Source organism: Sinocyclocheilus anshuiensis, unplaced genomic scaffold (assembly GCF_001515605.1).
Source record: "Sinocyclocheilus anshuiensis isolate Anshui unplaced genomic scaffold, SAMN03320099.WGS_v1.1 scaffold143, whole genome shotgun sequence".
NCBI lineage: Eukaryota > Metazoa > Chordata > Actinopteri > Cypriniformes > Cyprinidae > Sinocyclocheilus > Sinocyclocheilus anshuiensis.
Window position 1 is genome coordinate 940,035 of NW_015548197.1, and position 12,362 is coordinate 952,396.

Genomic DNA, 12,362 nt, shown 5'->3' on the forward strand with positions numbered 1-12,362 from the left:
AAATTATAATTTTTTTTTTTTTTTTTTTTTTAGTTAATGTCCTGGGGCTTTCATATAAAGTAGAGCACCATAGTCCAACAGGTTGCAGATACTAAATATTTTCTTGCACTAAAGGAAAATAAAGATCTGTTTCTATAGTAAAAACCCAATTTAAGCTTAAGTTTAGAAATGAATTTGTCAATATGTAGCTTAAAAGTTAATTGACCATCAAATAGAATGCCCAGGTACTTATAACTCACAACACATTCTATTTTTGTTCCCTGGAAGGATATAATATCAGGAAGATTACTTGGTAAAACTTTGGAATTTGCAAAAATCATTAAACTAATTTTATCTGTATTTAAAACCAGCTTAAGTTGACATAAACGGAACTGGTCAATATCAAACGCTGACTGTAAATAATGAAGAGCTTGTGAGGCTGATGAAGCGTAGCATTAAAAAACAGTATCGTCTGCATAAAGATGGTACCTAGGATTGGGAATGTTATCACAAATATATTTATATACAAGGAAAATAAAATGGGTCCCAGGACAGACACCTGAGGGACACCTTTGGAAACTGACAAAACAGATGAAGTACAATCTTTTAAAAGCACACACTGTGTTCTCCCTGAAAGATAGTTGGCAAACCATTTAATAGCATTTTCTGAGAGACCAACAATGGAAAGTCATTTTAAAAGTATGCCATGATCAACTGTGTCAAAAGCCTTCGATAAATCAAGAAAAAGAGCTGAACAAATTTGTTTAAAGTCTAAGGCATTAATAATGTCACTAAACACTTTCATAGCCGCAGTTAACTGTACTATGCTACTTTCTAAATCCAGATTGGAAAGGAGAAAGAATATTCTTTATTTCCAGAAAGGTTTTTAATTGTTCATTCAATAATTTCTCCAAGAGCTTAGATAAAGCACACAGTTTAGATATTGGCCTATAATTGTTCAACTGCTATGAGTCCCCCCTTTGAAAAGAGGAGAAACAAAAGCAGACTTCCAAATCTTTGGGATTTCACATTGGGAAATAGAAAGATTAAATAAATAAGTCCAACAGTTCAGCAGTAAAATCAGCTGCTAGCTTTAGATAAAATGGTTCCAACTTATCAGGCCCAGCAGACTTATTTGGGTCCAGAAAACTCAGAAACAGAGAACTGGGTAAAATCTAATTTTTGTGTAATTAATTTACATGGAACTTCATTTAATTTAATCATTCATAGAACTTGTTTAAATTGAGACATTTCAGATAAATAGAAATCTGATTTGGCATTTTTTATCTGTGAGGTACAGAGATTTCTCAGCTTCCTAAAATGAAGCCAGTCCGATTCAGCCTTAGTGCTTCTGGCTTTGGCCCAAGCTACATTCCTATCATGCAGCAGCCTAGCCAACTCCGGTGTAAACCAAGGATTAGTTTGGGCCGTCACTCTTATTTTATGCATGCTTATTTACCAGGTGCACAAAACTACTATAAAAAAAGTTGCATGCTAACTCAACATAATTTATTAAAGATCGCCTGAACGAGGTGGTCTCGGCTCGATTGAAAATGAACTCTGGAGCGGTTCGGTTGTAGTGAGAAAGCAATCCGATCTAATGGACCAACGAACCAGGCTATATCACAATGTATAATGAGTAATTACATAAGTTCTGTGAAAAGCATTAGCTTTGTTGTTTTGCTAATACTTCAAAATGAACCATGTGAATGTCTGTGGGTGAGCACGTCTTCGCCATTCAAAATCAAAGCGCACTTTTTCATTTTATAATGCCGTCTTATTGCTCTTCTTCCTAGTATGTGCATTTTAAAAATGTTTTCCCAGTGAATCCTGGACTCCTGCTCAAATTGATAAATTAATATAATGACATCTACAAAAAAACAACAACAATAAGCCCGCGAAGCTGTTGTCGTTCCATCCTGACGGATGACATGCGTGACAGCTCAGTGGAATCCTGGAAAATAAACCGTGGAACTTTGACCAATGAGAGAACAGTTTACTCGCGCGTGACTTGTATTAACAAATTTGGTCCATATAGAAACATTGCCGTGTGAAAGCGAACCGCACCAAGAATAAAAAGCAACATTGTAATCATTTTAATCCCTGTTTCGGAACAAAGCAATCGATCTACAGGTGTGAAAACACCCTAAGACAATGCACGGATCCAGTACACTGATACTGTATGTTCAACCGACTTGTCTGCTAGGAAACTCACCAAGACAGGCGTTTTGTAAGTTCTCATTCGCGTCTTCTGGCTCTTTAATATTTAAACTGGCAAGGCTTAAATGAGTTTAGTTTAAACCGTGGGTGGAGAACCGTACGGTTAAATTTTTTACCGAGAACCGTTCCACCCCTATTGTATGTGTATATATATATATATATATATAATTTAGATTTACATATTTTATATTGTAATGAATAAAATAACTATTAATAAAATAAATAAATACAATATTTATAATAATATAAAATAATAAATAATAGTTTTATAATATTTATAATATATGTTTTTTCAGGTAATTACACATTTTCATAATGTTTTTTTTATTATTATTATGAAATTTAAATACTGTAGCAACATTCAGATATTGTTTTCTGTTACAGGCTGTAAAGTCGACATATTTGACCTGAAAGTAGAAGCTGTAAACACACACCGGGACAGACCACTCGTAAGGAGATGTATAACCTTTACCAGACTAACAGTTTTTGTTGTGTTTGCTAAAACTTCACTGTTATTACAAGCGACCATTTAGTAACATGTTTCTTTTCTTCAGGGAAATGTATTTTTGTGCAGAATGATTCTGAATGTTTATTCTTTTATGATATTTTTGGAATCATGTGCGTCCTATGATCGCATGGTCAGTCCAACTCAAACAGCTTGAGTAAATCAGCAGTAGAGGAGCCTCAAAGCATGAATAACCTCTCGAACTCTTTTAAGAGAAAGCTAAAGGCTGACAGAGTTTGTTCATAGTTTGGTGGTCTGTTTTTGCAGTGTAAGTCTGTAGGTGTGAGTTTGCTTGGAAAATACAAACCCGTCTCAGAATAGTTCTGGCTTATGGCTTGATATTGTTTTGGATGAGTAGTTTTAGGATGAGATCAGCATGTTGTTTCTTCTGTTGGGCGGCAGTCGGGGGAGTTTCCCTGCCAGCCTGAGCTTTAATTTAATGTGCATCAACATGTTTAGTTTCCGCTCAGATTTTTAAAGAGCTTATGTAACATGGAAAACAGAAGGTTTTTGCACTTTAGAACAACAACAACAAAAAAAAAGAGTTTGATGATGTAATAAGTTGACTTTAATAACTCCAATCCATCCAACAGATTTATGGGTGAATCTCATGAAGAAAATGTTTTTGTTTTTCTCCCTTCATTAAAATGTAGCATAATTACGTTGTACAAATGTACTTAAATCGCACTAAAAATAAGCTTCATCGTCTTTATGCAAAATATAATTGGGTAACACTTTACTTAAAGCCTTTATGTATAATGCATTATAAAAGTAGTTTTAATGCATGAATTAAGCCTTGTAATACAGATAATAATGCATTGTATAATCTCATGAATAATTATAACCACAGTTATAATACATTATAATAATTATCTATTCATTGTTACACGTTTAGAAAGTATAATGCATTAAAACACATGACAAACAAACTTTCAAATATTATAATGCATTTCAACTTTGGTTACAATTATACGTTAAGATATAATGCATTTCAACCTACATTATGAATACCTATAATCCATAAAAGCTTTAAGTAAAGTGTTACTTATAATTTCTTATTCTTCTTTTAAAGGGATAGTTCTCCCAAAAATGAAAATTACCCCATGATTTACATCCTAGACGTATCTGACATTCTTCTTTCAGATGAATCCAGTCAGAGTTATATTAAAAATTGTCCTGGCTCTTCCAAGCTGTATAATTGCAGTGAATGGTGCCCCTGTTTTTGAAGCCCAAAAAAGTGCATCCATCCATCATCAAACTACTCCACACGGCTCCGGGGTGTTAATAAAGGCCTTCTGAAGCGAAACGATGCGTTAGAGTAAAAAACAAATATTAATTTTATAAAAATGTATAAACTGTAATCTCCAGCTTCCGGTCACTCAAGCAGGCGTGTTCTCGACAAGGTGTTCGAGCGCATGACGTAGGCGTAGCGGAAGACACATCATAAGCTCCGGGGAGAGAGTGACGAACACGGAAGAACAGAGGAGAAAGCAAAACAAAACACCTGTCACGAACTAGTAGTAGTACTAGCGGCGGCGGCACAAACTACAGATGTAGTTCACGTGGTTTCCCTGTGCAGTAAACAAAACTTGGTTCTCGCGAGACTACACTCTTCTCCCCGAAGCTTACGATGTGTCTTCCGCTACGCCTACGTCATGCGCTCAAACGTCTTGTCGTGAACGCGCCTGCTTGAGCGACCGGAAGCTGGAGGTTACAGTTTATACATTTTTAAAAATCAAATTTTTTTTTTTACACTAACACATCGTTTCACTTCAGAAGGCCTTTATTAACAACCCGGAGCCGTGTGGAGTAGTTTTATGATGGATGGATGCAGTTTTTTCGGCTTCAAAAACAGGGGCACCATTCACTGCCATTATACAGCTTGGAAGAGCCAGGACAATTTTAAAATATACCTGTGATTGTGTTCGTCTGAAAGAGGAATGTCAGATACGCCTAGGATGCCCTGAGGGTGAGTAAATCATGGGCTAATTTTCATTTTTGGGTGAACTATCCCTTTAATTTTCAGGTGAAAAATGTCCTGGAATTTTTGTTGCTATGTTTTTTATATTTTTTATTGAGACTCTTAAAGAAACCAAGCTCAGAAATTGTCACCGTTATGATATCAAAACACATTAAGGCAAAGCAAGTTTATTTATAAACATTATTTTATATGCATTGGTGCTTTACATAATAATAATATTTTTTATTTATAATACATTTTTATAATAATCATACAAGTAATCAACATATGCATAAAAATAAAAATACAAATAAATGTAAAAATCTTTATAAGAAGATAGAAGAAAAGAGAAGTGTACATACAATGATAATCAGTAGGATGCAGTGTTCAAGTAATTGCACAGAAACATATTAACATATGACTGCTTAATTTAACACCTTAATTTCACATGCAAAGCCATTAGCCAATCACAACAGATGTCATTTACATATAGAAGGCTAAGAGGCATGATAGGCAGAGAGAAGGTGGAAAATAGTCATAAAGAACTACATTATGATGCAAGAAACCCTGACTTATAAGAAACATGGCCCTATATAAACATGGCTTTTGTCCCAATCTTCACCCATTTGCTGTACTTAATGCTTACGTTGTGTGTTCAGGGAAGTTCCAGACAGGCAGTGCCGCCCACTCTGCTGAGAAGGAACAGCTTTACGCCACTATCTAGTCAGGATCAAGTCAAGCGGCCCCGCCTCTTCAGCGTTGGCAACCCGCCCCGGCTAGCAAGCGTTCCTGCCTTATCAACCACGCGATTCCCTGAGGCGGAGGAGAGCGAGGAGCTGAGCGAGAGCCAGGTTAGTTTTGACCTTCTGCATCTCTGTGTGTCTGAGCTCTTAATACTTCCCTTCAATGTGATTTACAGCACGCAGAATAAAGGTTCCCAAACTCACACTGAGAATATAAATACTCTGAGAGATCAAAAAGCAGGCACAATTATGACCCAAATCAGGGATGCAAATTTGTCACCTTTCAGCGAAATTTGCCAATTTGAATTCTAAATGGGTCATTTGTGTGATTCGTGTAGATCCAGTGAGTTTCTAAAAAGTTTATTTAATTAAATTTTTTACATTTTTACAGTACCATTAGTACCAACTCAATTCTGTATCTGCTTGAAGTCACCCATGTTTGTGTGCGCCAATCACAGGCATCTCTGTTGAAAGCAATTCAATTAAATTCAAGTTTATTTGTATAGCCCTTTTCACAATACAAATCGGTGCAAAGCAGCTTTACAGAAAATGAAGTTTCTACAATATATTTAGAAAGCAATGGCCAATCAGAGGCGTTTACTGTAGTATCCGCTCTGAACTCATTTTTGTTTTCGCAAGTTTGCGTAGTTCTACCAAGCGGCAACCTTCCGGTCTCTGAACAAATATGTTTACAGCCTGGTACAAAATGTGGTTTTGGTCTATATAGCTAATTTTGCCCTTCATGACAACTGTGAGGGGGGGAATTTTTTTTATAACTCATCCGTTTAAATTATATTAAGCCTTAAAGTTCTGCATAATTAAGGGCGTGGCCACTTGAGTGAAAGGTGGATTGCCGCTGCTGTCACCACCGTCGACCACCTCCACCCACGTCCCACCTCTTTGCCCATTTTCGATTATCTAGGAGTGACGCGCTGCCAAGATGGTGACGGCCGGCTCCACCCACTTTAGGCTTCAAAAATGCTCTTCAGAAACCTACGGGTGACGTCATGGACACTACGTCCATGTTTTTTTTACAGTCTATGAGATCTACACACTCGCAGATCTTCCCATTATAACAAAAGAAAAAGGTAACATGCATGATGTAAATAAGAGATTGATTGTGTAGTTAGTTATTGATTATATCAGGAGTTTTTGCGTGAGTAAGCTGTAAGGGAAGCGCTCGGTTTCTCTAATCCAGTGTAGACAGACTTTAGCTGATGCGGCGTGGCGCGACACGACAACTGTGGCTTCTGGTGTAGACACGGTTTAATGGTTGCCTGTTACATTACAGTACATAAACTTTCACTTATCACGTAAACAGTGTAAGGAGAGATGACTGAGGACGATGGCGAATGATTTGCAGATCCTCAGTACCACTGACAAACATATAATCTTGTCGAAAGAATTGCAGTTCCATTGCCAATTGCCAATTGATCATATGCACGGTTACTTCCTGGTTTTAGATAAGCCAGCTCAGTCATTTCCGGTCAACTCTTTCTCTATACATAATCCATTCACAATTTGAATAATTGTTTTGTTTGTGTACTGTTTAAGGAATGACAAACGCGAGTGTAAAAGACTACACGAGTGAATCCGCTAAATTGTTCTGCGATTGATGGCGATAACTGTCGCAATGGACGGATGTGACAAGAGAAAATTCAGAGTAACAAAACTACAGCAGCAAGTCTGTGTTGGCTGAATGTATTTAGCAGCTTCTACAGTTAAAGACTTAAAGCACTCTTTTTGATTAGTCCTTTTTAAAGCAATGTTTTAAAAAAATTGAGTTTTTAAATTTAATCTAAAAAATGTCTAAATATTTATTATATTATTAAATTATACCATTAAAAATGAACTTAATTTGTAGTTAACTTAAGTATTTAAATAATTAACCCTTCTAGGCTGTTGGTATCTGGGCTTATTTATTTATTAAATGACATGAGACTTTGGACTTTGTGACTTCCTGCACTTGCTATACTTCATAGTAATTTTGTAATAAATCCAAAAGCAAGACTTGGGAGTGGAAATGGCAACTGAGCTAATGAGTGATCCTCTGCTGCCATCTACTGGATATAATGGTAATTTAATGTCATTTTAATTTTACAAGTATTTGTTTTCCACCAGGAGACAATGTTTTTCTCGTCATCTTCATGAATGAAATGTGAATATTTAAAGTGAATTTTACAGCACAGCTGTAGAGTTAAAAAATAATAAAGGGTTTAAAATATTATAAGTGTTTAAAAAATATGTTTAAGTGTGTGTGTTGGGTGAGGGCGGGCGCGCATTTTTGTCACCATTCCTGCAAATACTGAAAGATATTTGATTTTATATTTTAAAAAGAAATGTATTTTTAACATTCTTCATAACATTCAAAAAGTTTTTGAAAGAAGTCCCTTTTGCCCACCATTTATTTGCATTTATTTGATAAAAAATACCATAAAAACAGTAATATTGCAAAATATTTTTACAATTTAAAATAACTATGTGAATATTTTGTGAATAACATATTTCTATGTGAATATATTGTAAAATATAATTTATTCCTGTGATCAAGGTTGAATTTTCAGCATCATTACGCCAGTCTTCAGTGTCACATGATCCTTTAGAAATCATTCTAATATGCTGATTTATTATCAGAGCTGGAAACTGTTGTGCTGCTTAATATTTTTTTGGAACCTGTGATACCTTTTTTCAGGATTCTTTGATGAATAAAAAGTTAAAGAGGAGCATTTATTTAAAATAGAAATCTTTTCTAACAATATACACTACAGTTCAAACGTTTGGGGTCAGTAAATTTTTATTCTTTCTTTTTTTGAAAGAAATTAAAACTTTTATTCAGAAATTCAGTGTTAAATTGTTAAGAAGTGATAGCAAAGATTTATATTGTTAGAAAATATTTCTATTTTGAATAAATGCTGTTCTTTTTAACGTTTTATTCATCAAAGAATCCTGAAAAAGTATCGCAGTTTTCAAAAAAATATTTGGCAGCACAACTGTTGCCAACATTGATAATTCTAATAATAAAGCAGCATATTAGAATGATTTCTGAAGATCATGTGACACTTTATACTGGAGTAATGATGATGGAAATTCAGCTTTGCATCACAGAAATAAATTATATTTGAAAGGATATTAAAATAGAAACCATTATTTTATATTGTAATAACATTTTGCAAGATTACTGTTTTTTTCTGTATTTTTGATCAAATAAATGCAGCCTTGATGAGCATAAGAGACTTCTTTAAAAAAACATTACAAGTCTTACTGATCCCAAACTTTTGAACGGCAGTGTATATATACATGTGTATATATAGTATTTTTCTACCTGGAGTATTGACTAGTTAGTCAAGAGTCTCTCAAGGATTATTTATGTGGTAATCTCAACAGAGTAACCTTTGTGCTCTGTCTTATAGGAAATGCTGAACTGCTTCGGTCCGTCAGACTTGAAAGACACCATCCAAGAGTGACGACACAAATAAAGCAGTGTGACGCCCGTCACAAATTAAATGTGTTCTCCAGACATGATTCAACTGTAGATGCCCGCTCAGAATCGGCACGTGAACACTGCTTTGTGTAACGTTAATAGCGCTGGCGACGCCTCCATCCGCTCTTCTCAACCCTCATCCATCCACAAGCGTTCGGTAGTACGGTAAAATCAAAACAGCATGCGAGTCATTGATTCAAATACTCCATAATTAATGCAAGGGAGATTTTGAACAGATTGAGAGCATGTGGGACCACAGCTGAACTGATTGAGTGGGCGTGGCTTGTGCCAATTAAGCTGATTGGCTCTCCTGAATCAGAATATTTAAAGACACAGCGCACTAAAATAAGAACGAAGGGAACATTCAAGCACTCATTTTGATTGTCATAACATCTGTTTTGCGCTCTTTTCTTAATACTATCTTAGTACTGATTGATTGACCCAGGCCAAATTTGATTGGATATTGTGTAAATGTTTTATAGAGTTATGATTTTAGCTGTTAATTGTCTGTGATGTTCTTGGTGTTGTTATTTTCTCGTTTATATACATTCTGGTTTTGATTGTTGTGCAGAATGTCTTATTGAATTTAATGAATGTCTTGTGGTTTTATGTTGTCATAGGTCATGTGACAGAGCAAAATGTTTGTGAAATGTATGTTCTGCTGGTTTTTCTCCCTTCAAACTTGCTGTAATTTTGGAAAGGAACATCAGGGTAGTTCTTATAAATAACGGTTTTACTGAAACTCAAGGAAACTTGATTCAGACTTTAAGGAATGTGTCCTTTCATTGTTTCATGAATCATTAATTACAGAGTTAGGCCTATCTTGTAAGTGATTTTTCAATGGATCTTTTAGAATGTTTAATATTACTGAGGATATTGAAACTCATACGGTTATATTACGTTTTCATGTTTATTATCATTTAGATTATCTTTCATTATAAAATGTTATTTATACATGCTTTTATCTTGCCTCAGATCTAGAAGGATATTCTTAAAGGGTATATTAAACCGTTTTATAATTATAATTTGAGTTCAGGTTGTCAGATTTTTATGTTTCTGATTTTAGGACGCACAAAGTATGTTCTTAATGTGTGTTGAATGTTATGATGGCCTGTTAAGGATGTGTTCCTCTCAATCGAAGGCTGCATTGTCGTTGCTTCGTGCCGCTTGTTATTCTTTTTTAATCCAAATATGAGTGTGATTGCTTGATTTGATATGATCAGATCTGTAAGTGCCTTTGCTTCACTAGTTCGCAACCAAAGTGTAACCAAGTCCTTTTTTTAATGTAAGGTGTTACAGAAAATACATTTTGTGTTCTGGTTTCATTGCATCACAATATCTATATCACTATTATAGTTATAACTAAATATATATGTCATGCTAATCTATTGATAAACATTTTGTGATCTAATAAATCAGTCGGTGATGGAAGTACAATTTTTTTCTGTCATTTAAATAGCAATTAAACTTATTTTACTATAATTTATATACTATTATAGTTTTGAATTAGATTTTATTTTTATATTTTCTGTTTTCACTTTATTTTTTAAAGTTTTAGTAATTTTATGTTTCTGTTTTTTGTTATTTTTTTAAATATCGATATAGTTTTAGTTATTTTAGTACTTCAAATTCAACTAAAATGTTGCTGAAATATATATATATATATATATTATTTTTTTTTGTACTTTATTTATAATTTATTTTATTTCAAGTAACAAACTTTTTTTTTTTTTTACTGTTTTAGTTTTAGTTACCTATAATTACCCTGCAATTAAAGGGGTCATATGATGCGATTTCAGTTTTTCCTTTCTCTTTGGAGTGTTACAAGCGCTTGGCATTATTGACGTAATAATATATGCATTTAGTTGATATGCTTTGCATTAGTTTCTTTTTTTATTTATTTATTTCTTTTTTATTATTATTTAAATTTTAATTAGCCAAGCATTTTTGGTGAAAATTAACCAAAAGACATTGACATGAAAGTAAAAAAAAAAAAAATTGTTCTGTGGTTAATGGCTGATTGAAGTTGTGGAGTAAGTTATGTTTTAATTTCTTTCGTAGTGGCCAGAGTCACACAAACAGCTCTGGTCCAGACTGGCCTGCCATGTGGAAAGGGTGGGTTGTTTGAGCTTCACAGACACAACATCGGACAGTTTTGCTCCCACAGCTCTGGAAAACAAGTAATGCTTTCCTTTTTTTAGAACATTTGTAGCTTGTCCTGAAACAACATCAAGCGAGTCATCCATATTGTCAATGGCTGTTAAAAGTATGTTTAAGAAGTGATAAACGGGTGAGTCATTTAGTTTTGGGCAGTACAGTGATTAGAGGATGTTGAATTCTTGAGAAAATCATTCCAGTTTGTTATTTCCTGAAATTTTGATCCAATCGTGTTCTCTTCAAATCAAGGTTGCGTTTGCCAAACACATCAAAGTTGTGGCACATTTTGTCTCCACAGTAAGTTCATCACAACCTGAAGGTGGAAAAGATCCTTCAGGGATGAACGACAGAAACTGTGGCATCATGTATTAAAATGGTGCTCCACCCGAAGCGGATGAAGTAACGACTATGTCTTTCTTAAGATGGGGTGTGAGTGTTTTGACCCGTTTTACCGGCCTGACCTCAAACCGCCTGCTTGCCTTACTGGATCTCTATCGCAGAGGATGTTGTTATAATAATACAGTCAGAAGTTATGTGTAGACTGAGAATGTTAGGTTAGGTCTACTGTTAGGATTACTCGATCAAGGATGATGCTGAGAATAATCTTCTGTATTCCCAAGATAACATTTGTGTATGCAAAATGTCTCAAGGATGACAAAAGATAACTGTGAATGTTGAGGCTGCTGCAAGTCAAATAAAACTTCGCTTTATCGTTTTAAAACCATATACTGACATTCTTGATTGAGTTGCTCTTATTTTGTCAAAATATTATTTTAACATCTTGTCCATAAACAATGTATGCAATGCAATACAACATACATACAATGTATGACTTATGAAGGAGCGATAATACTCTAGTCATAGACATTAAACATGGATGAGCTTTTTTTAATGATATGTTGCAAAACCTTTACCAGTTGCTTAAACATAGCCACTCGTTAAGACTAGTGTAATTCAATGAATAAGTCATTCAATGTATATTGTTAGGCATATACAGTGGGTACGGAAAGTATTCAGACCCCCTTCAATTTTTCACTCTTAGTCAAAAGTTTGTGAACAGTACGATTTAAATTTTTTTGTTTTTTTTGGCGTATTGATTACCAGTTGTATAACCAAAGTTTTACTACAAACACAATGGTTAAACTATGGTTAGTGTAGCAAAACCATTGTTCATAAAACAAAAACAGTTTTGTGAATTTAGTATTTTGTCATGTCACTACATTGTTTAGAGCATAAGCAACATTTTGAAAAATTATATTTTATTCATATGTTATGCCATGTCCTCTGTAGAGGACATCGGGACTTTATAAAGTCCTG

At 34.5% G+C, this 12,362-nt stretch overlaps 1 protein-coding gene across 2 annotated transcripts in view; it reads left to right on the forward strand.

Moving 5' to 3' along the window:
- The window catches only part of LOC107653233 (6-phosphofructo-2-kinase/fructose-2,6-bisphosphatase 2-like), a 24,907-nt gene extending 14,596 nt beyond the window's left edge, over nt 1–10,311 (forward strand). Inside the window, exons 14-16 of one of the 2 annotated variants that reach the window (XM_016439904.1) lie at nt 2,584–2,648; nt 5,324–5,515; nt 8,818–10,311. In XM_016439904.1, the coding sequence (XP_016295390.1) occupies nt 2,584–2,648; nt 5,324–5,515; nt 8,818–8,871 (311 nt within the window). In that variant the 3' untranslated portion in view covers nt 8,872–10,311. Of the gene's footprint in view, nt 1–2,583; nt 2,649–5,323; nt 5,516–8,817 lie in introns of those variants that run through there. The other variant, XM_016439905.1, reaches the window with a different exon arrangement.
- The last annotated feature ends 2,051 nt before the right edge of the window (nt 10,312–12,362 follow it).